At 33.0% G+C, this 26,632-nt stretch overlaps 1 protein-coding gene and 1 pseudogene across 1 annotated transcript in view; one reads left to right on the top strand and one right to left on the bottom strand.

The window, feature by feature from the left end:
• Nucleotides 1-26,632, bottom strand: part of LOC138321792 (uncharacterized) — a 39,339-nt pseudogene that overhangs the window by 7,622 nt on the left and 5,085 nt on the right.
• LOC138321794 (uncharacterized) overlaps nt 1-26,632 on the top strand; it is a 108,284-nt gene that overhangs the window by 80,322 nt on the left and 1,330 nt on the right. The window contains exons 2-14 of the mRNA XM_069265760.1: nt 2,153-2,164; nt 2,956-2,979; nt 4,150-4,176; nt 7,096-7,116; nt 7,334-7,351; nt 9,662-9,682; nt 10,067-10,087; nt 22,314-22,328; nt 22,651-22,674; nt 23,894-23,914; nt 24,183-24,206; nt 24,978-24,998; nt 26,126-26,600. Coding sequence (XP_069121861.1) covers nt 2,162-2,164; nt 2,956-2,979; nt 4,150-4,176; nt 7,096-7,116; nt 7,334-7,351; nt 9,662-9,682; nt 10,067-10,087; nt 22,314-22,328; nt 22,651-22,674; nt 23,894-23,914; nt 24,183-24,206; nt 24,978-24,998; nt 26,126-26,203 — 318 coding nt within the window. The 5' untranslated portion in view covers nt 2,153-2,161 and the 3' untranslated portion in view covers nt 26,204-26,600. The remainder of the gene's footprint in view (nt 1-2,152; nt 2,165-2,955; nt 2,980-4,149; nt 4,177-7,095; nt 7,117-7,333; nt 7,352-9,661; nt 9,683-10,066; nt 10,088-22,313; nt 22,329-22,650; nt 22,675-23,893; nt 23,915-24,182; nt 24,207-24,977; nt 24,999-26,125; nt 26,601-26,632) is intronic.

Below are 26,632 nucleotides of genomic sequence, written 5' to 3'. Positions count from 1 at the left end.
AATCTGTAAAGAAAATGGGTATTCTCAAACTACACTTGAGATATTTTGCGCTTGAAATATACCATCCGTGCAAATTTGCTGGGCGAAAATAGAAACATTTATGGATTTTATGTTTTCTTTAATATAAGAGGTGAATGTAGTCTCAATCCTGTTTTTTTTTGTCCTAAATTTCTAACGATAGAAAAATAAACAAAACTATTTTTCGTTATTTCCCAGGACCATTTCGATACGTATTATCACGTTTTTCCATATTTCGCTCTCTAAAAAATCAATGAATAGGCAAAAAATGAAATGAAAACCCATGTCAATTTCACAATATTTGTATATGATATGTCCAAGGTAATATATTTTTCAAATATAATATAAAAACATGGGTGTCCTCGATCAAATTTTCACAATTTTGTAAGCTTGAAGTTTGTAACTCACAACCCTATCCTCATTTCATCCAGTGCTTAGATTGGTTATATTTGACTATTTTTTTTTGAAAATCATGCCGCAAAAAAACATTCCATATCAGTTCATATGTTTTTGGGATATTACATCTGGTTAATGTCTGTTTAATTATATGATTTTCTCTTAAATTTTGTGTTTTAAAGGAAATCCGTATGCGAATTTCGGTCCGGACGGGTCCCCTCTTATCATTTATTGCGACGAACGTTACTTCTGGTGTTTGAAAATCCATTCCCATTTACGACAGCGACCGAAAAACCCTCAAAGATATCATCTAATTTTCACTTCATTGCTTTTATATGAATTATTTAGTGATTCTAAAACATTCGATATCATATGTAGACAATTTTCACCTATTGAAAAAATGTCCAAGTGGAATGTCGTAGCGTATCGGAAACCATTCTGGGATTCAAAACAACTTCCGCAGCTTCCGGTCTAGCGTCATGTGAATTGGCGCAGTTTTCAAAAGTATGGACCTACCTTAACCCTAAATGTTCGCATCAGGTAAAAGGTCTTGTTGATCTTATGAGGAAAACGTGATGTAAAAAATTACATTTTATTAACTAGAATTGATATGATTAGCTCACAATATTTATGTCTTTACAAATGTGGTTTATAATGTAATATAATATATATTGTTTTATATACATGTATGTTTCTCAGATAAATATTTTATTGACCATCAAGTGTGTATCCAGAATTTAAATGCCTTTGTGTTTTGGTATGTACTGTTCAGGAATATGTATATGGCCAATAACGGCAATTGTTTTGTATCTATTGAGTGTTGAAAATGCATGTTGAAGAAGACAGACGTTCTTTTTAATCAATGCATTTTGCTGTCCCGTTGAAGTCTGTTTTCGACATTCTTAGATTTCAACGTACAAGAAGTGTTGAAGTCTTTTTCAAAGATGAAAATCTAAATCAATATCTGTAGCAAGTTGCCAGTTGCGAATTTTGTCAAAAAATTACATTTCTATTATACGGGGATTTTAAGAAATAACCCATTTGGCGGACATTTTGAAAATGTCCCTTTTTTGAGTAGAGCCAGTTTTTGCTTAAAATGTTTTACTTATATCATCACTGCGCCAGTATTTGTTGCTGTATCGAGCTAATTTTAGCTGTAAATCTATACTAGGTTCGTGGTAATGAAAATATTAAGCATTAATGTGTGAAATGATACGATTTTGTCACTTTATTTTTACATTTAATGGTAATTTTAGCACTTTTATTTTTTACTCTAAAAACATTGAAAAATAACATTTTGAAATGGGGCAAAAAAGTAAGCACACGGACCCCCCATTTTTCTGCCTGATTTTCAAAGAGTAACCTTTACCTATTGATATGCAAAATATTTCCAAAAGTTAAATACCAGAACTTTTTCTATAAAGGATTAAATCTGGCAAAAATGACATCCATGCATATCAAACACCTCATTTGGAAATTATGGCTTTAATCTCTGGTGTATATGGTCAAAACGGCAAAATTCCCATAAAATCCAATATTTTGTCAATTAGGTATCTTTTGAATGACAATATATCAAAAACGAGCACACAACCATATGTTTTTCTTCCATTTTCTTTTGTGGTATGAACTCCTATTTCCAAAAATCTAAATATCTCATAGGTGTACATCCTTAAGTCATTTCTTGGATTATGTGCTAAGTATATAACATTTTGAGCCTTATTTTATTTATTTATTTCAGTGTTGGGATATGGTAAGTACAATATTTTAATCAACATATAAACCAGTGTAACTAAAACTATTTTGAGTAAATACTTTCTTTCGTTGGTTTGATTTGTTTATGTTTCTGTTACATTCTAGAACACGGATTTCGTAATTATTTAATACTTATATATGTTTTTAACAAATCTTACCATTTGATTTAATATTGCAGCTATTTTATCGATTTTCACTAAATGATCAGGAACTATGGCTTCTTCAATGTAAAACATCTGATAATTATATAACCAAATAAACTTCAGCTTAGGAAAGAGACGCTCGTTACTGTAAATCATTATATTTTTGCGTGCTATCAAATTTCCCGGATATCATAAGCTATTTGATTTTTTTCAATCAAAGCAACTGTCGAAGATTCATAACTGTAAATAGTGAAATTAAATGACCGTAAAAACATCGTAAGGAATGAAACCGTGAAAATAAGCCATAACGGTAAAAGGTGAAAATAAATTACCGTAAAAATAAGTTATTGTGAAAAGAAGTTATCGTAAAAATAAGTTACTTCGAAAATATGTGTTATTATCGCCGTGAAAGTGTTTATATAAATTACACTCATCGCTCGTCTTATCTGATGAATTTTGTCTCTACAACATGTATGATTCTGGTCATAAGTTTCAAGCAATAGGCAATAATTTAGTATACGCGCATTAGAATTCAACTGGAAAAAAAATAAGATTATGTTCTCGTGACCAGTCTAATTGTATGTGTATATTATTGTAACTTCCAATATCAATTGCTGATATTGCTTTTCTTTTTCTTTTGATATAGAGTTTTCCGGAAATTTGTCAAAAGGTAGGTTTTCACGAAAATCATTTTCTTTGTTTATTATTGTATTACTCCTTTAATAGGATATAAAGTGCTGACATTCAAATCAAGAATATATAGCTTTATTTTTTTCAAAGTAAATTATCATGTCGAAGTAAAATACCTGAGTGAATTTGCAACTCGCATGTTGGTCCTATTCTTATGGTAAATTGTACAGAATATCTTTTCCTTATGCATTATGAAAAGATATTCAGCAAAAGCAGCCAGAATAGGACCAAAATTAGGATAGGAAGTTTGCTTTGACAGGATTTACTACTGAATAAAATAATGTGTAATATTAAGTTAAAAACATCAATCAACATGCGTATTTATTTAAAACAGTATATTGTCCTTTTCCACAACAATATTAAATACAGACGCAAACATTCCATTTGCTGTAAGTTAGCCAAATAGGCGATTATCATTTAATCAGCAAAATACTGGCTGTGGTGCATAGACCACTGTATTAACATTTTGTAATGTATTATTAAAACAGCTGAATATTAGTTAGCTACTATGTTCCATTTAACACTATATAAAAAGAGGGAATCCTTCAGTTCAACCAGGGTAGCCATTTTCAAATAAGGAGCAGTTTGCACTAAAACAATCATGAAATCACAATGTTTATACCTAATATTATCAAAATAAATATTTTGAACTTAAATTTCAATCCAGATTTTCAAATTCATATCATTGTTATCTAGGGATCATTACCTGTCCGAAAACATTTTTACTTTCGAAATTCATAATCACCAGCGAAATAGTGGCCGAAGCTCAATTTTTTATACACGGAAGGGGGGGGGGGGGCGTTTTGAAGGTCTAATAGGAAAACATACCACGCTAAAAAAACGCAGATTTGAGCAACAACTTTAGCTGTGAAAAATGTACACCGACTATGTTTTGTCACAAATCTTAAACCTTAGGTGATTATAAAATATCAATCTAGGGCATAGCCTACGGCGCTATCGACGTCCCAAAACACGTGACTATATACCGCACGTGCATTGTGTGCTCATTCTCCTACAAACAGTTGGAATATTGAATTATCGTCTTTCTTACTTCAAATCACTTAGAAATAATCTAACGTGTAACTGTTTACAGGTTTTTGTTAAAAAATACATTGTGTTCATCTAAACATTTATATTTTATATCTTTCAGCCTTACAATGAAATGAACGTCGATACGGTAAATCATTTTTCTTATTTATTTCTTCATTTGGTATTTTTTCTCCTTTTGGACTTATCTTTATAAATGTATCTTTCATCAGCTTTGAAATCTCGTTTTGAATTGTGACAGTGTTTTGTTAAGCACTTTAGTAAAAACAAATTAACATGTAGTTTTACAACTTAAGACGTACATGTCTATGTACTTACAAAAACTCTTTCTTTTTTAGCTTCTTAGACGAAGATACAATTTGAAGTTTACAATATTCCCGATTTCCAATGAATTTCACTCTTACATATTTTTAATTATTAGCTGATTAGTTCTCATTTGTTTCATCTGTGCTACCTTTCGCCATTCCTTTGAGCAATAGAGCATACAGTTCCTATATATTAATTGTAAAAATGAATAAAGAAATAAATAAAACTGTGAGAAACTTACAACTTAGTATTTATACACTAATTTCCAGCAGTCGAACTTGAGCGCAAAGGTTTTGAACACGTTTGCGGAATGCTGAATTCGCGCTTTCGAAAATATTATAGTATACTTCATTCAGACTAGTATTAAAGTACTCATTTCACACAACTGAATTTAAATGTAAATGTTATCATAGATATGATTATTTATAATATATTAACATGTATTAATGATGTAATTGTGTATATTACCGTGTATTTAACGATTCTATTGTGTATATAACCATGTATTAACGATGTAAGTGTATATATAACCATGTATTAACGATGTAATTGTATATATAACCATGTATTAACGATGTAATTGTGTATATAACCATGTATTAACGATGTAATTGTATATATAACCCTGTATTTAACGATTCTATTGTGTATATTACCACGTATTAACGATGCTATTTTGTATATTACCATGAATGAATGGATGAATAATCTTAATCTAATAATGGAAGATTAATTTATAATATAAACATCAAACATTTATAAACAGAGATATATACAAAGCACATACTATACATATTTATGTATAGATTAAATGGCGAACATAAAATCTCTTGCATGCTTTAATCATGCTACATGTACATATTTCAAACATATACCGGTATGCATTAGTTAAAGGTAAATTTGCACATTCGGACATTTTCCCTCATTTTTATTTTCATGGGTTGCATTAATTTTACAATATTCAGCATTATTGTTCTCCAGTTTTCACTGTGTATATGTATTGTTATATCATTTAACCCTCCTAGTAAAAAATGATAGCATTTCGTTGTCGTTTTGATTAAAAAGTTCAACAGATTCATCTGCAGGCAAAATGCCAACTATCATATAAAAATTGTATTTCTTTCTTCAAGTAAATTATAGCAGTTCATTATTAAATGCTTTATGATATCAGCATATGCCATCACACACAGACGATAAATGCCTGGTGCAATGGTTATACAACAAAGATTAAGTATGTATAATAGACGTTTCCTATGTTTATCATGATTTGATAGCAATGCGATCAAACGATGTTCTCTTAATTCTGTTTGAATTAAACAAAAACTTTCCAAGTCTAATCTAGTTTCTACTTTGTTTTTCCAAGTATTTTCTTCATGTGTAAATATAGCATTGTTTACAATATTTTCCATGGAAGTTTTGATGGGAGGTATCCATCTTTTATGAATTGTTCTATAAGAAAGTCAAGTTTGTATTTGATAACAATGTACATTAAATTACAGGTTAGGCGGATTGGTCAATGACAAAACATCTACATAGATAGTTAAAATCTTCTTGTGAATATAACAAGATTTGGCATAACATGATCTTTGAAGAAATAATAATTTATATTTATCTAATTTCCCCTGAACTGACCAGAGACCAAGAGATGAAATTGTAGAATCTGCTTGGGAAGTTGAATGAAAAGTAAGAACAAATCTTACAAAATTCATTTGTGCATTTCTAAAGTTTCACTTAGTTTAGAAGATACATTATTCCATGTTTCACTTAAATATAGTGCACAAGGTAGTACAAGACATTCCCAAATACATTTTGCTGTAGTTGGTAACATTCCTGAATGTTTCATGCCTACATTATATAACGAGTGTAATTTTTTTTCATTTTTTTGGCTGCCCAGATAAAAATGTTTTTACCATAATGTCTCGCTGAGAGTAATGTACCAGCACATATCGTTATATCTATTTCAAGAATAATATCATTACAAAATTTCAATGTAAATTTACTACATGAAGGCTTTACAGGATTACATCTAAATACAATATTACCATGTGTTAACGATGTTATTGTGCATATAACCCTGTGTTAACGATGTAATTGTATACATGGCCTTGTATTAACTATGTAATTGTATATATAACCATGTATTTACGATGTTATTGTATATATAACCATGTATTTACGATGTTATTGTGTATATTACCATGTGTTAACGATGTAATTGTATACATAACCATGTATTAACGATGTAATTGTATACATAACCATGTATTAACGATGTTATTGTATATATAACCATGTATTAACGATGTTATTGTATATATAACCATGTATTTACGATGTTATAGTGTATATTACCATGTATTAACGATGTAATTGTGTATATTACCATGTATTTACGATGTCATTGTGTATATAACCATTATGAACGATGCTTTCGTGTATATTACCATGTATTAACGATGTAATTGTGTACATAACCATGTATTAACGATGTAATTGTGTATATAACCATGTATTAACGATGTAATTGTGTATGTAACCCTGTATTAACGATGTACATTTGTAATTGTGTATATTACCATGTATAAACGATGTAATTGTATATATAACCATGTATTAATGATGTTATTGTGTATATTACCATGTATTAACAATGTTTTTGTGTATATTACCATGTATTAACAATGTTTTTGTGTATATTACCATGTATTAACAATGTACTTTGCATTCCATTATCTTATTTCAGATAACTACCTATCACACAAAGGTAGGTCCAACATTCATAATCAACAATGTTTTATTTTATTTATACTACTTGTGTCTATATATTTTCTATCATTTTCATCCACAAAATTAGTTCTTGGAAAAAAACCATCCTCACACTTTCATGCATAATCCTGCTTAGATAAAAATATAATTTTGTATAATGTATGTTTGATTAGTTTCGAAAATATTATTGATATTATTTCTTGTATTTATTACAGTGGCTGCATAACGAAGCGGTAAGAAATCACAGGGCATAGTATAATCCATCAATAGGGATCGTAATGGCTTCACAGATGGGTTTGATTTCTTTAATTTTTAATGTCATGGTCTATTCATAATTACCTAGAAAATGTCATGATCTACTCATAATTACCTAGGAAATATCATGGTCTACTCATAACTACCACGGGAATGTCATGTTCTACTCATAACTACTACAGGAATGTCAGGTTCTACTCATAACTACCACGGGAATGTCATGTTCTACACATAATTACCTAGGAAATATCATGGTCTACTCATAACTACCACGGGAATGTCATGTTCTACTCATAACTACTACAGGAATGTCAGGTTCTACTCATAACTACCACGGGAATGTCATGTTCTACTCATAATTACCTAGGAAATATCATGGTCTACTCATAACTACCACGGGAATGTCATGTTCTACTCATAACTACTACGGGAATGTCACGTTCTACTCATAACTACCACGGGAATGTCATGTTCTACTCATAATTACCTAGGGAATATCATGGTCTACTCATAATTACCTAGGGAATATCATGGTATACTCATAATTACCTAGGGAATATCATGGTCTACTCATAATTACCTAGGGAATATCATGGTCTACTCATAATTACCTAGGGAATATCATGGTCTACTCATAATTACCTAGGGAATATCATGGTCTACTCATAATTACCCAGGGAATATCATGGTCTACTCATAATTACCTAGGGAATATCATGTTCTACTCATAATTACCCAGGGAATATCATGGTTTACTCATAATTACCTAGGAAATATAATGGTCTACTCATAATTACCTAGGGAATGCCATGTTCTACTCATAACTACCACGGGAATGTCACGTTCTACTCATAACTACCACGGGAATGTTATGTTCTACTCATAATTACCTAGGGAATATCATGGTCTACTCATAATTACCTAGGAAATATAATGGTCTACTCATAATTACCTAGGGAATATCATGGTCTACTCATAATTACCTAGGGAATGTCATGTTCTACTCATAACTACCACGGGAATGCCATGTTCTACTAATAATTACCACGGGAATGTCACGGTCTACTCATAACTACCACGGGAATGTCATGTTCTACTCATAATTACCTAGGGAATATCATGGTCTACTCATAATTACCTAGGAAATATCATGGTCTACTCATAATTACCTAGGGAATATCATGGTCTACTCATAATTACCTAGGGAATGCCATGTTCTACTCATAACTACCACGGGAATGCCATGTTCTACTAATAATTACCACGGGAATATCATGGTCTACTCATATAACTACCACGGGAATGTCATGTTCTACTAATAATTACCAAGGGAATATCATGGTCTACTCATAATTACCAAGGAATGTCTTGGTCTACTCATAATTACCTAGGGAATATCATGGTCTACTCATAATTACCCAGAGAATATCATGGTCTACTCATAATTACCTAGGGAATATCATGGTCTACTCATAATTACCTAGGGAATATCATGGTCTACTCATAATGACCAAGGAATGTCGTGGTCTACTCATAATTACCTAGGGAATATCATGGTCTACTCATAATTACCTAGGGAATATCATGGTCTACTCATAATTACCTAGGGAATATCATGGTCTACTCATAACTACCACGGGAATGTCATGTTCTACTCATAACTACCACGGGAATGTCACGTTCTACTCATAACTACCACGGGAATGTCATGTTCTACTCATAACTACCACGGGAATGTCATGTTCTACTAATAATTACCACGGGAATATCATCGTATACTCATAATTACCAAGGAATGTCTTGGTCTACTCATAACTACCACGGGAATGTCATGTTCTACTCATAACTACCACGGGAATGTCACGTTCTACTCATAACTACCACGGGAATGTCATGTTCTACTAATAATTACCACGGGAATGTCATGTTCTACTAATAATTACCACGGGAATATCATGGTCTACTCATAATTACCTAGGGAATATCATGGTCTACTCATAGTTACTATTAAGTTAATATTTGTTTCGCTAGTTGATATACGTATTAATGATTTCAGAGTTTCGAATCAGAATGGTCGTTGTAGTTCTGATTAATCATTTTTCATTAATCAAGGTTTTTATGATTAAAATTTGATTGTCATGTGAACTTTTTAAAGTTTATTTATTATACATCAATAAATTCTAAAGGAATTCATATCAGTTAATATATAATCAATTATATTTTTATGTTTTAACTAAATATTTTAAGTACGGTATATATATAATTGTATATAACCGTTTGCGTTGCAGGTTGTTGAGGTTGACTCTCAGGTAAGTTTATTATTTGTGTTATAAACCAGGAACTTTGTGTGATTCACATTTTATAAAGCTACAACATTCACTATTTTTAAAGTTTTCATATCATATTATGACTACTTTTGTTTATGTTATTAGGATGCTCCCAGAATCCGGTAAAATAATTAATTAAAATTTCGTTTTTAAAGGTCGTGTTGAACTGGACACGTGATACCTGATAATGTTTGTGCGGGACTATTGTTTCTATTGGTGATGGAAGACATTAAACTATGATATCCCTCGCAAACGCCATGACGAAAGGAAGAGATAAAAGGGGAGATAAATCTGTATGCTGGTTATTGTTAGTTTTAATTCCCAGTTTAAGCTCTACATTAATGTTATTTGATCTTATCGTTTCAGGAAGAGGATTCTGATGAAAAGGTATGTTTGAAATAGCTTAATAAACGAGTGTATTAGTGATGTAATCGTCATTGCTAATTATATACTAATAATAACACTACGAATAATAAAATCTTTCATCTGTTAAGGTGGAGACAGGGAAATCTCAACCCATGGGGTAAGATTCCTAGATTGTCGAATACGAAGCTTGCGCAGTATTCAAAGGATTAAGAATGTTACCCGAGGGTTGGAATTCACCTTGTCTGTCCACTCTTAACTCAAGGGGTGAATCATATATATATATATACATGTTTTCTTAACCTTTCTGGTGTATTTACTGTCGACATCGCACAGATTCATGACAACCTTAATGTGAAGCATGGGTTTAATATTTGTCATTACGTCACTGCAACGTTGTCGTGACATCATGGTATTGGTGTTGGTCATATAATTTTATGTGCGTGCAGATTGTCTTGCTCAGAAAAGATAGCGACTTATCCCATACTTCACAGTGATATATTGCGGTTGCTAGAGAAACATAACTATGTCTTTCACCAGGAGTGTAAACCAGCTCACACGCGCTAGACAATTACGTGAAGTCATCAATACATGCGGTGTAACCGCGACATGCATTGTTAACGACATCATCAATTTTGATACATAACGACGTCCCTGTGATAATGGCGCGATGATTAGCTGGAACTCAAATTCGTATTTTCTATTAATAATGGGAGAAAAAGAATCAAACACGGATCTGTCAAGTGGGCAGAGATATCTCAACCTTGACCAGTTGACAGACTCATGTCAGATACTATTAATATCTTATCTCAGGCAGGGATATCCTACGTTTTACCAGTGTGGGATTTTTCTTTCTGTCCCTAATTTAAAGACAAGCTACCCGAGATCTTTGCACGTGTTCAACAATTGTATGACGTCACGATAACAGTATCATGACGTCACGACAATTAATATTATATCTTCACGACAAAAAATGAAATGACGTCACAACGACGGCGACGACGATAATTCATTGAGGTCACTCCATCCTCACATGTAAATTATGCATATCTGAAATGTAGAAGTTCTGTAGTTTGGTGGTATGTTCTGTAGTGGTGTGTATATGTAGGACTCAAACACGTGTTGGTAGCTTCTGGTGTTTATTCGTGGAGTCCTTAAGAGCGACTCCCTTAACTTGAAATCTTGGTTTATATAGAGATACATGGACATTCAACATCAATCAGTTTTATAATAAATGTCAGAGTACATATCCTTCTTAAGTAATCTGACCACTTCTTGTCACGAATACGCACTTAAGTAATAGTGTATCGAAACCCGATGACTTGGTCATGATAGCTACAAGGCATATACATGAATAACCGTCTATAATGGTCTGGTCACTGCGACCTGATGTCTAAGGCTATACATGTAACTATAATAGACTAAGTGTATTCATTGAATTATACTTAAAGTTAAATGAAATGTTGAAGTTCTGTAGTTTGGTGGTATGTTCTGTAGTGGTGTGTATATGTAGGACTCAAACACGTGTTGGTAGCTTCTGGAGTTTATTCGTGGAGTCCTTAAGAGCGACTCCGTTAACTTGTAAAATCTTGGTTTATATAGAGATACATGGACATTCAACATCAATCAGTTTTATAATAAATGTCAGAGTACATATCCTTCTTAAGTAATCTGACCACTTCTTGTCACGAATACGCACTTAAGTAATAGTGTATCGAAACCCGATGACTTGGTCATGATAGCTACAAGGCATATACATGAATAACCGTCTATAAATGGTCTGGTCACTGCGACCTGATGTCTAAGGCTATACATGTAACTATAATAGACTAAGTGTATTCATTGAATTATACATAAAGTTAATTTTCTAAATATTTAACATTTCCATATAATGGCACATTCGTCTCCATGTTATAAATTATAACAATTTAGCTATAAATTGGTATAATATATTATGAAATTTTCTAAATCTTTAACATTTCCATACTCTATATTATTGTCATTATAAATTATGACAATTATATCCTATATTAAAGAATTTCAAAACTTTTGTACAAACAACATATGTGTGTAAATAGCATACCATGATATTAAGATTTTAAAATAAGAATAACATACTCTTCCAAATCATTTCCAATATTTTGAAAATGAAATATATACATCATAAAACATAATTGATAATGAAAACATAGTGAAAGGAAAACTTCATTTGAACAACATACATTATAGTATGTAAACGTAGTAAACATATGAAATGTGAAAACACTGTATTCAAATATAAAAACAACTTTAAAATGTCAAACGTAGATATATAAATGTTTATCATATGCCGTCACGTGATGAAATTTAATGAGTGTTGACAACGATGTACAACCATCTTGAAATCAACGATGAAATCTCGCACAACAAGGCTGAGAAAAATAAAATGAATGAGTTCCATTAAAATGTTAAATATAAATTGAGTGTAGTAGTGGATCCTCTTCGGAGATGAAAATATAATACATGTTTCCCCTGGCATTAGACTGCATCAGGTATTTCCAAATCCGTTGAGTTGTAAGCGATGAATGTTGATGTGTTGACGTGGTGTGTTGATGTTCATGTCTTCGAGTACAGAGATATATAATATAAAATGTGCGTGAAATAACACGTCACAATCTCTGTACTCTGACATAGCCTGGCATAGTCCTAATTTACGATAAAAAACCTGGTGAGGAATCACATCAGGGGGACTATCCAGAAGATGTAAAATATGTTTGATGTGTTGGTATTGATGTAGAAGTTTCTTCCATGAATGTTGAAAATGTAGTAAAATGTTGTAAAAGTTTCTTCGATGAAGATGTAGAAGCAAAGTTGAAACTTGTGGTATAACACGTTCAACAAAAGTTTCTTCGATGAAGATGTATAAATAGGGAACTCGATGATAATACATGAAGACGGCATACATAAACAAGTCGATAATAATGAAGACATAATAAAGTTATTGTTATAAGCAATTACTGCTCCACTTCTATCGCTGGAGGTGGCATTAAAGATGTCAGGCGTGGATACAACGTTGAATTGAGGTTCTGGTATTCGTAGCGGGGTGGTATGAGGACTTCCGTTGTGTTGGATGAAGATGGTATTTTGATCGGACTGTTGCTTCCTTGCTTACATACACCATATTTTACATGTTTAGCAGATTGAACATTCTTTTTACATTTGTGTGAACATTTGCAATACAAATATAACGAAACTACAAATAAACAAATGATAACTATTACTGAAACAATTGGAATAATGTATTGCTGTATACCCGAAAAATTACTATCAACAGGTTCTATAGATGAGGGTTCAGAAATTAATGATGTCATTGATAGTTTGTCCATATGTTTTAGGTGATTAGGTTTGGTTATAGCTGAATAGTTTGGAAATTTCTGATGAAAAGGTGTCCATAAAGAACTCATAGAAATATTAAGGTGTTCGTGTGTAGGAAACGTAATATTCAGTGCATGCGTTGTAGAAGATTTTTGAAAAGAGGCCGCCAGCGGAGCATGAATAAGGCACATGAATAATTTGAATAGGAGGTTTAACAAGTAATTGGGAAGTTTTATCATGTTGCTGGCACACAATTGAAAATCTCATTTCTATGTTAGTTGTAATGGCCCAAGAACCATTTTCTATATGAAAACCCAACGGAAGTTGTGAGTCTGGTACAACAATTGTAATACAATATTTATTTATATTTATCTTATTGTTTGTAAACAAGGCAACTATACAATGGGTACTTAAATTAATTGGATATACAGGGGAAGTAAGCTGACACTGCTTATAAAAAGGATGAGAACAAATTTGGGTATTATGGCCTTCTAAAAACATATATTTAGACACTTCAGGGTTCATAGCTAAATAAGACGTTTCTAATTGATATTTGGCTACTAATTTACAAGCTCCACAATCTTGTTGATTTGAAGATTTAGAATTGGAAGGTAGAGGCATAGCGACTGGAATATTAAAAACTTGATATACACGAAATTTATTCACTGCATCCATTAATGGTATAGGTATAACAATTACAATTTGTTCCGAGTCTATTAATGTAGAACAAGTTGAATATTGATAGTATTCCCAGATATTAGATTGTGGATTGGATGGGAGCTCTAATGTGCGTGGTAGTCTGTTTTGAATATCTAAGAGTGTTTGTCGAAGTTGAGATGGTGTGATAGTGCTTGGTGAAAGGTGATTTAATGAGAGCATGTTGAGTTGAAGTTTTAGGTTTTGAATGTGAATTATTGCATTTTCAAGAATAAGCCTAACATGTGAAATAAAGGAAGATACATGAGCAAAGGTCATGGTGAAATAATAATTATTTGATACGGCTCTGTGTAAGAAATTCGTACCGGTAAGAACAGTTTCTTTAAATTTACGAAAAGAATCTACAAGTGAATTTATTTTCTGGCGATTAGCCTCAACATCAAATCGTGTGGCGTTTAAAATAGATAAGTTTGCTTCCAAAACATGTTTAATTTTTTGTTGATTTTTCGAAATGGTATTGATATGTGTCTTTATAGATGAAAGATCACTTTCGGATGTGGTGCCAAAAAGAAAACTAAGTGCACTACCTACAAAGGGAAGAATGGATCGTTTTGTGATATGTAAAGATTTGAAATCAGTGAGAGTTGATAGCAAGTCGTCGTGTTCTGTGGTAAAGAGATCTAACTGTTTTTGTAATTGTGAAAATATAATGGGTACTTCAGGTCGTGTGGTGTGGTTGATAGAAAGATGCTGTGTTGATATCATCAAAGATAACATTGATGAACCTGTGGTAGTCATTGAAATTTATGGCATATGATATTAACCATTTGGATTTTGTAGAAGTTATGGTATCAGTTTCTTTGAATACAACATTTTCATTAATTTTGATTGCTATTGCTACGGTGAGAAAGCAAGAAAGAGTTAACAGTCTCATTGCGAATTTTCTAATTTCTGTAATAAAAACAAAAAGTAAACTTAGTTAAAAATATATTATATCAATTACAATGTATAAGGCCATAATATGTGTATATGAGAATAATTGATTGACAGTTCAAGGTAATAAATTGAGCAATGCTTCGTGTGTTTTTAACATATGTTGCATCGCCGCCTTGTAAGATTGTGTATGTTCGCTATCTGTACTGCCTGGGGCTGTATTTGTATCTGTCTGTGTGGAGGTGTGAACTACCTTGTTCTGGCTGCAGTCAATGGAAGTGATGTTTGTGCTGTTCTGTTGCTTTTTATGTCTGTGACTGCGAAGTTCCATGTGGGGAACAGGTTCATCATCTGAGGAATTGTCACGTTGATGTTTAGTGCGATTTACAATTTGTGAGTTGTTTTTTCGAACTTGTGTTTTTGTGCGGGGACGGTTTGGTGGTGGTTGAGGAATGTCATTGTCTGTGTCACTGTCGCTTCCGTCATCGCTGGAGGGCGGACAAGCATAATGTGCTTTGCGAGTAGGTCTGTCTGTACTGTTTGGTTTGGGGATATCCCATTCAAGTTTTGCTGGCTGTAAATGTTTCGCGTGTGTTTTGTGTATGAAGCCATCTAGCTGGTTTTTAATGATAAATGTGGATGGAGATGTTTGTTCTATGATGCGATAGTGTGGTGTCCATTTTGGTTCAAGTTTGGTGTTGCGTTGGTGATTTCGCAAGTAGACTGCGTCATTTACCTTAAATGATGTTTCTTGTAAAGTGTTGTTAGCTTGTTCTGTGCGTTTAGTTTTAGCTGCTTTGAGATTTTTAACAACTCTTGTTATTGTGACGTGTTGATCTTGAATGACGTGTTTGTGAAAATCTTCACCTAGGTATTTCCTGGTTTCAAAAGTGTGTCAAGAGGCAATACTGGGTCTCTGTGATATAACAAATAGAATGGACTGAATTTTGAAGTTTCATTGACATGAAATCTCATGCTAGCTAATGCATGAGGTATGTTTTCATCCCAGTCATTTGAAGTTTCAAGTAGAAGTTTTGATAAAATTCCATTTAGAGTTCTGTGGCTTCTTTCCACCATGGAATTACCTGTGGGGTTGTAAAAACTAGTTGTGATGTGATTGATGTTTAGATAAGTCAAGACATCCTTTACAATTTTGTTTACAAATTCCTTTCCATTGTCAGAGACAATATGTAGAGGGCAACCAAAACGTGGAAAAATTTCTGTCATAATAATGTGTGCAACATTGACAGCTTCTTTTGTAGGAAGAGGGAAAGCTTCTACCCATCCTGTGAGACAACAAACAAAGCTTAATATGTATTTGTTGTTACTGTGAGTTGTGTGATGTGGCCCTGAGATATCCATCTGCACTTTTGCAAAGGGAAATGCTGGTGTATCTGTTTCTTGTTGGGGAACTTGTGGTGTAAATGTGGCTGTCTGTCGACATGGGAGACAAGCTTTGATGTATTTGTCTAGGTGTTTGAAAATGTTTGGCCAATAGTATTTTCTTTTGATTGCCTGATAAGTCCTATCTATACCTTGATGACCTGTACGATCATGATATTGTGTAATGACAGCTTTTGTCAAATGTTCTGGTATGTAAAGTCTGAGTTCTGCTTCTGAGTCTGGTTTTGTTATGTAATATACTATGTCATCACATAATATAAATTGACGTGTTTGTTTGTCTTCCCTTCCTTCTTGTATTTTTGTTTTGATATGGAGAATGTTAAAGTCTTTAGATTGTTCATGGGCCATGTTATAGTTTTTAAATGTATGACTGTCAATGTCTGGAATATCCTCAGTGGGCATTCTGAAATCTGAAAACTGTTTAGTGTTGAAAGTATTGGAATTCAGAGCATTGACCTGAAATGTGTTGTCAGAGATATCAACAACGTGTTCGTCATTTTCATCATTGCTATCAGTTATGGTATCTGTGTCAGGAAGTCTAGATAGCATGTCAGCAATAATATTCTTACCGCCTTTGATGTATTCAATGTTTGCATTGTGCGACATGATCGACAGGGCCCATAATTGTACTTTGCGATTCTTGACATCGGAGTTTAGCAAAGCCTTGAGGGGTTTGTGATCAGTTTTGATAGTAAATGTAGCACCATGCAAGTAATGATGAAGTTTGTTAAGGGCATAGTGAATAGCATAGGCCTCCTTTTCAACTGTGGACCACTTGCTTTGTGTTTTGTTAAGTTTGTGGGATAAAAAGTAGATAGGTTTCTCATTTGTTTCTCCAGGGATTATTTCTTCTCCAGGATCGCAAGGTTGTGTAAGAACAGCACCTATACAGTGATCAGAAGCATCTGTGTATAAGGTATATGGTTTTGATACATCAGGAAAACTGAGTAGAGGAACAACTGACAAACTCTCTTTTAAAAAGTTAAATGCTTGTTGGCATTCTGATGTCCAAAGAAACTTTGCATACTTTTTAGTAAGATTGATCAAAGGAGCCGCAATAGCTGAAAAATTGGGAATAAACCTTCGATAGTAACTACAAAGTGATATGAATGACCGACACTGTTTCACATCTGTTGAATGTTTCATCGATTTTATTGCTTCAACCTTATTGTTATCTGGTTTTACTCCTTGTCGATTGATTTGAAATCCCAAGTAATTGGTTTCTTGTTTAAAGAAGGAACATTTTTTCAACTTTACGCGGAGGTTATGCTTCCGAAGCCTTGAAAAAATTTCTTGAATATGTGACATATGGTCCTCTTCTGACTTAGAGAAAATTAAGATGTCATCAAAATAAGCTACGGCGAATGCCTGTGCACCGTTTAACAGTTTAGCGATGGCTGACGAGAAAACCTGCGGGGCATTCATAAGACCAAATGGACATACGTTAAACTCATAAAGACCCTTATGACAGGTGAACGCAGTCTTTTCTCTATCTTCTGGCTTGAGAGGTACTTGCCAGTAACCGCTTTTAAGATCAAGGGATGTGAAATAAATAATCTTTCCTAGTCTTGCTAAAATATCATCAATAACAGGAAGTTGAAATGAATTTGGTTTTGTGATAGCTTTAAGCTTCCTGTAATCTATACAAAATCTAAGACTACCATCTTTCTTTTTGACTAAAACACATGGAAAACTCCAAGGAGAACTAGAAGGTGAGATAATATTTGCTTCTAACATGTCGTCAATAGCGTCTGATATTTTCTCTTGTTGTTGTAATGGTGTACGATATGGACGTAGTTTAATGGGTGAATTGTTACCTGTGTCGATAGTCATTTGAACTAAGTCAGTGCGTGTGAGATCTGTGTCTTTTTCAGCAAAAATATCTATGTTGTCTTCAATTAGTTGTGTCATCAAATTCTTATGAGTGCTTGGTGTGTCAAGATGTTCAAGTGAAATTTGTGATTGCTCTGGTTTGGATTCTTTTGAACTATTGTCTGATATGACAGATGATATCTCATTATCATGTGTTTCTGTAATCCTAGCGATTGCACATCCCCTGTGTAATATGATTGTTCTTTGTGAAGAATTGACAATCGTGAGAGGAAGTTTTGCTTTGTAATCAGAAATGGTACAAATTGATTCAAGTACCTGTATGTCTGGTTCATATGGTGCTGATGTAGAATGATTGTGTTCTATGTGAAATAATTTAGAATCATGAAATTGTCTGTAATGAGGAAGTTTACCTGTACACAATGTGCTAGATTGAGGTGGTAAAACAACTTTTTGTGGTAGACGGATAATAGACGATACAAAATAATCATCGATGATCGGTACTAGGATGTTCCTAATTTTTAAAGCATGTTTTTCAAAATGAAGACTAACTCCTTCTTTAACAAACCAATCTCTGCCTAAAATGAAGTTTCTAGACATGTCCTTTGATACGCAAAAAGTGTGTGAAAATTTAACTCCACGAATTGTGAAATTTAAGGATATTTTCCCCGAGACATCAAGCTTGTTACCATTTACAGATTTCAAGTAAACAGAACTTCTTTGAATAGAATGTGTAAGATGTAATTGTTCAATAACTCTGTAATGAACGAGGCTCAAATCAGCACCGCTATCTAAAAGACTCCGATATTTTTGTTTACTGATTTTAATCTGACATGAATTAGGAGTACTGCCTACAGTATTAATTGTATAAGATAGCCGATTTGATTGTGACCCGATATCTGCCTCGCGAAACCGAGCCAGGGGGTAATTTTGGACGTAACCCCTAGGGCGATGGTATTGAGATATGTTTTGACTGGAATTGTATACATGTTGTCGACCTGGGTTAGGTAATAATGGTCGACCCGGAGGGTGGTGTGTATTGCTATGCCGATATGGGTTTTGGTGTGGACTGTGTTCATAAGGCTGTGGATTAGAATTTGTGTATTCCCTTGGATAATGACGTGTATGGTGATATCCGTCGTTGTATTGGGATGTATGGTAGTGGTTGTTAGGATATTGGTGTGGTCGACTCTTTGTAGTGTTTGAATGTGTTTTATTGTGATCATAGGTAAATGCATTAATTGATTTTAATCGTGCGGCGTCAATTTCCATTGGTTCTTCTTCCCTAATTGGCTGATTATGTGTAAATGGTGTGGTTTGTGTAAAGTTTGTTGATGGTGTTTGTGGTAATGGACGGTCTTGACAACGAATGTCAAATTGATGACGAATGTTCATTTCGCGCATTGCACAATTTACTGCCCTATCAAAACTAGTAAATTCCCCCCGCATCACTTTCAGTCGAATATCTGGGAGTTCTAAACCATCCTCAAAAAATCTTACTAACTGTTGTTCAACAATAGGAGAATCTAGGTTATGCCCCTCATATACTTTCTCAGCTAAGGAAAGGATACGTTGTGCAAATAATTGCACTGGTTCGTTTGGCCTTTGTGTGATTTGTTTTCATAGAGCAAAAGCATGTGACGCACCCTGAATGTCGCCAAAACAACGAGTAAGTTGGTTTTTTAATTCTGTCCAATTTGGACTTTAGATGAATTCACAAACGGGACCTGTGGAGGATTGAAGCGCTAGTAAATGTTTTTTGTTGTGGTTGCCAGTTATATGTGCCTGTTTATCAATCTCCCGCATCCATTATTCAAATTGGGAGCGGTCCCCACTAAAAAGTTTTCCTGCACACCAAGAATTGTCTGCAAGTATTAATTTATTAGTTGTGTTTTCTATCAGTTTAAGTCTCTGAGACTGATTATGAATTAAATTTGTGACACTTGTGGCGTTGGCCGTTAATAGCTCAATGGCGTAGGTTGTGGGTGTGTGTTGCGGTTCTGCAGACTGTTCAGTTGACATTGTTAATGTGTGATGTATAAAATTGGTACGTAAATGCGAAATTAACAAAAAAAAAATCTAGGTGGACAAACTAAGAGCAAATGCTCACAAAAATGGATCAAGAATGCAAAATCCACATACCTGTAAACCGGTGATCAGCAGTTAGCGGTAGTACTTTCGATGTGGCCAAGACAACCCAGATCCAAATCGGACGTCACAGCATCAATGAAATGTAGAAGTTCTGTAGTTTGGTGGTATGTTCTGTAGTGGTGTGTATATGTAGGACTCAAACACGTGTTGGTAGCTTCTGGTGTTTATTCGTGGAGTCCTTAAGAGCGACTCCGTTAACTTGTGAAATCTTGGTTTATATAGAGATACATGGACATTCAACATCAATCACTTTTATAATAAATGTCAGAGTACATATCCTTCTTAAGTAATCTGACCACTTCTTGTCACGAATACGCACTTAAGTAATAGTGTATCGAAACCTGATGACTTGGTCATGATAGCTACAAGGCATATACATGAATAACCGTCTATAACGGTCTGGTCACTGCGACCTGATGTCTAAGGCTTACATGTAACTATAATAGACTAAGTGTATTCATTGAATTATACATAAAGTTAATTTTCTAAATATTTAACATTTCCATATAATGGCACATTCGTCTCCATGTTATAAATTATAACAATTTAGCTATAAATTGGTATAATATATTATAAAATTTTCTAAATCTTTAACATTTCCATATAATGGCACATATCATTTGTTCTGGGATTATGAATTTCAGGAGTAAATCACGTGATTTTTTCACACATATGATTTTTGCATGGAAAGTTCATGTTATTAAAAATATCAAATTATTATGCGATTTACATGATATTCTTGCAACATGTGAAAACATGAATAGGTATATATAGTCACATGCGTAAGTAGTCACACATCTTCTACAAATGCGGAATTTATTTCGCACATGCACGATATTTGTACACATGGTATACGGGTGTGCATTATTTTTGGTACTTTTGCCTGTGTACATCTGTCCAAATTTACAAAAAAGAGGCGGAATTCAAATTCATTTTATTATAATCACAATGTTAAGGCATTTAGCGGTAAAATACAAACAAACATACAAAAGTATAGTATTTTGATAATGGAAGTAAGTTCATATATATATAATTTAATTTCATATCTTGCAATCGTTTCTATTGGTTAGATCTTTGAGGTTGTTTTTCCATAGATCGAGTATGTCAAGTAATGTGACGTCAAACATACAATTTTTTTCGAGAGATATTTTAACAAGAGGCCAAAGGGCCTAAACGGTCATATGACTTCCTTGGCAAAAGTCATATAAGAAATTAATTAGATAAGGTATCATGGTAGCAATCTTCGATTTGGGATCAACAAAGATGTAACAACATTGTCAAGATCATTTCAGGATAATTGCAGGCAAGTTTCAGCCAAATTGCAGCAGTATAACTTAAGAAGAAGTTCAAAATGTGTTTTCAAGATAGCGGCTGTGGCGGCCATCTTGGATTTCGGATCAACTGAAAAATAACAACAATTGGTCGAGACCATGTTAGGATCATTTCATGCAAGTTTCAGCTAAATCGCACTGGTAGAACTTGAGAAGAACTTCAAAATGTGAAAAGTTAAGGCACGGCGCACGGCGGATGACGACGGACGAAACATGATGACTATAGTTCATCCTGATCCTTCGGGTCAGATGACCTAAAAACGTCACAGTCAGTGGCCAAACAGAACTATTATATGATATATCAATGCACCTAAACTCAATTTGTTTCATCGTAGAAGTAAGTAAAATCACTGCATTTATGCATAATCAGTACCTGATTGAGTTATTTAAATCAAATTATAAGCATTATTTTCAATATCTTTTGGGTTTATGAGGTCATAGATAAAACACGGATGGACATTTTTTTTTCATAGACGCTTCGCGTCTTTTCAGAATGCCCTTCCATTTTTTGTCTTCATAGACATAAAAGATATTGAGAATAATACTTAAGTAATAACTTTTGTCCTAACTATTTTCTTCGTATATTTCAGTGTGGTATACCAATGGTAAGATATTGTTTGATGTTTAAATAAAGTGATTTCGATAGAAGGTTTTGAGTTTTCTTGGAGTCTACTACGGTCTTAAAGGAAATATGTTTTCAACACACCTTGAATGATTTCAGTAAATGTGGTAGACAGTACGGATTATTAACGTATATTTTTGACAATTTTTTATCCCTAGTTTCGGACATTACATCCACATTAGACCGATTATCTATAGTGTATGTCAATTTTCTAATTAGAATACTTTATCGATTGTACTTTTTTTCATTTGAACATTATATATGTCGACATATAGTTTTATCTATAAGTTCTAATTTCATTACAGGATGACCGCATCGTTTGTAAAATGGTAAGTCATTACGCTGTTTATTATGTAATAATATTTCAAATTTGCTTATAACAAACATTAGTACTGTTTTAAAACATACTGTGTCATTCCATAACGTAAAAAAGACGTCGGTGTTTATAACACTGTCTTTGAGGGCTTAAAAACTATAAAAAAAACCCCAGAATTTTACAGGTTTAGATTAAATAATAAGGATAGCAAACACAATAAACAATGAATTAACCCAATCTATATAACGCATTAAAGATGTTCCACCGCCGAGAGAAGTAAAATTAAAAGCTCAAACATTTAAATGTTGGCAATGGTGTAAAGTAAGTAACTTTTTAATTGAAGATAAAAACGAATTCGTCTGTTCAAAATACAGTTTGCCAGCGGTGTAGCATCTTCAAATCAAGAAGTTAAATACCTTCTTTAGACATATAGTGACTCAGGATTCTAAAACTATCTCACTAAAGTATAAACACAATATTCCTTTTAAATATAGTTGTAACAGGAGCGTGTTGGGCCCGGTTTGAAGCGATGTCAAACTACGCCCGACACCCCCTTGTGTATAGCAACCCAGGTTCGATGGATATTATTGCTTGTCTGTCTATTGAGAAGAAGGACAAGCTACTATTTTTGGGACAATTACTATTCATTACAAATATAAAATTAACTATTTACAACATAAATCACACAGATAATATGCCCCCCATTCCCGCACCTAATTTCTTACATAATGTATGACCGTTTCCATCTCTACCCGTTCCTTAATTATCTAACCAAATAAAAAATCACGAGGAATAAATGCACGACACAAACACTACCACAGTATAATGAAAACAAAGGTCACAGTTCAGGTACACAATACATGTACAGATACAACAGCTTGAGTAGTTAGCTGTCCTAGAATGTATACATATAAATTTATATTCCCTGCTACATAGCTTTTTCAACCCATGCCTTAATCAAATTTTCTAGTCATCACATAAACACACAATGAATGAAAATCATTTTGTCACATAATTAAAGAAAACCTTTTTTGTGCGAGATTAAATGTATGAGAGGTCAAAACGGAATTCGCCAAAGAAAATTCCATTAACCATGAAATCGCAAAATGGCTTAACGGTACTAGTATTTCATTTAAAACAAAGAGTTTTAAGAAGTGCGTCATTGTTTTATGTTGGATTTGCAGAAAATTTCTCACGTTTATGGTATCCTAATTTTGGTTTTCTCATTTCAGATTGTGGATACGTTAATCGAGGTATGGTTTACTATTAAAAAGATCTTGGTAATGTTTCTTTCCGTTTAAATTTGTTTCAGTAAATGTGCTAGATATTATGGATTATTAACGTATATATTTGACAAATTTTTATCAGTAGTTTTGAACATTACATCCACATTAGGCCGATTTTCTATAGTGTATGTAAATTTTCTAATTTGTACACAATGGCAATTGTACTTTTTTCAATCGAGCATAATATATTTCGACATATGACATATTTTATCTATTGGTTCTGATTTCATTGCAGGATGATAACATCAATTGTAAAACGATAAGTCATTACGTTGTTTATTATGCAATAATAATTCAAACTTGCTTATGACAAACATTTGTACTTTTTTAAAAGATACTGTGTAATCCCATAACGTAAAAATGACGTCGGCGTTTGTAAAGCTGTCTCTGAATGGCTAAAACAACGGCACAGTGATTTCAGAAAAACAGAGTCCCTCAAAAAATTAAGAATTTTACAGGTTTAGATTGAATAATAAAGATAGCAAGCACAATAAATAATGAATTTACTCAATCTATATAACGCATTAAAGATGCTTCACCGCCGACAGAAGTAAAACTAAAAGCTCAAACTTTTGAATGTTGACAATGGTGTTAAGTAAGCAACTTTTTAATTGAAGATAAATACAAATCCGTCTGTTCAAAATACAGTTTGCAGCATTTTTCAATCAGGTATTTAAATACCTTCTTAAGACATATAGTGACTCAGGATTCTAAAACTATCTCATTAAAGTATAAACACAATAATCCTTTTATAAATAGTTTTTTCCGAACCCATGCCTTAATCAAATTTTTTAGTTATCACATAAACACAATTGTTTGGAAATCACTTTGTCACGTAATTAAAGTAAAACTTTTTGCGCGAGATTAAATGTATCAGAGGTCAATCGGAATTTGCCAAAGAAAAATCGATTAACCATAAAATGACTTTACGGTAATAAAATTTCATTTAAAACAAACAGTTTTAAGTAGTGCGTCCTTGTAGAACATTTCTCACATTTATGGTATCCTAATTTTGGTTTTGTTATTTCAGGTTGTGGATAAGTTCAACAAGGTAGGGTTTACAATTATTTACTATTATAAAGATATTCTATGATGATTATATCCTACTTCTTTCTTTCTGATTAAATTTGTTTCTGAATTCATTCGAAAAAAAAATCAAGCTGCATTTTTACATAATATATGATTATGAAACTTACTGTTTTCATCACTTGAGAGATACTTTTTCCATATATTTGGAATTTTGTTTCTTTTCTATTTTATATGCCTTGGATTTCAATTAAGTATTATACCATCACATCCTTTATCTCTAGGAGGTAGCGATATTGATGTATTGCTGCAGCACGTCTTATGTAAAATCCTTTAACATAATAATTTTACATTATAATATACGTCTGTGCATAATTCGTTTACCATGGCAAAGTAACATTAAAACCTCTTTTGAACCAGGGAGAGTTTCGTCCTTTTGTCTGTGCCATGGTAAAGGGGCAAATCGCATCGACAATTTTTCTTGGCCTTACAATTGAAATTATTTCCTTCTTTATTTAAACGTTCAATCATTTTGAATAGGGCTTTAGGGAAAAGACCTATACTCAGTGCCTCATGACTAATTCATGTAAGAGATTGAAATTTGATATTTATAATTTGGGCATTGATAGTTAGTATAATTGTTATCGCCATTGTCTGCCTGTAAGATCATATTTCTATTATGGTTACTAAAGTCCCATTTTATCATAAAACGTTTATGCGTACTAGAACTAAACGTTCAGTAAAGTAATCTTTTTGGAATGATAATGAAAATGAAAGTAAAAAAAAATATTTTCGGTTTTCGCAATATTTTGTGACAATTGCTAAACTTCGGATGGAATTTTACTTAACTTTGTTGACTTTCGGCCAATTTGAGTGACGGATTGTTTTTTCTAAATTACTAAATTCCCATTTATAACGATGACAACAAAGAAAGTTGAAAGTTACCTTGGAAAGGTTCATATTATTCATTATTAATCATTTATTCGATAGTTTGATGCAGTGTACTTTGAGAGTTTTATAACGAAACTAACACATTTCCTAAACTATCGAATTCCATAACATCTTGAATTTTTTAAAGCATTCGACGAAAAACAAAAAACTGTGTTTAACTATTTAAACTCTATTATAATCCACTGATGATTCTTTTTTCAGTGTATCTGCGATGGGGTAAGAAATAGTATATCTTTATCATTTATTCAGTTTGTTGCTTATGTGTCAAAGAAAATATAAAATTAAATATATTTAAGATTTAAGATTACCTTTTGTTTAATACCACCTAGGAGTATGAAAAATGCTTTGAAAACTGTGTGGCATTAAACTCCGAAGCAGATTATCATAAAAGTTAACTTAAATATATTTTTCATTACCCAACGAAATGACATCTATGCTTACGATTGATGTTTCCGACTACAATAAGTTTTAATATACAATTCGGTTCAAGATATTATTTTTTCTAAACCAATACGCATCTGTCATCAATGGCTCTATTCTGGATTTCTAGTCCCTATCACGATAACGACGGTTTTTTTAGGTCATTCTCGATTTTTGACGTCATTCTCGAATTTTGACATACACTCTGTATATTCAATACATTTCATTTCAGAAAAGTGTGGAGTTCTGCAAGAAGGTATTGTTTCTTTTCGAACCGCACATATATAA

Source organism: Argopecten irradians, chromosome 4, assembly GCF_041381155.1.
Source record: "Argopecten irradians isolate NY chromosome 4, Ai_NY, whole genome shotgun sequence".
NCBI classification, from domain to species: domain Eukaryota; kingdom Metazoa; phylum Mollusca; class Bivalvia; order Pectinida; family Pectinidae; genus Argopecten; species Argopecten irradians.
The sequence above is the reverse complement of the archived record's forward strand: the minus strand, read 5'-3'. Positions and strand labels throughout refer to the sequence as shown.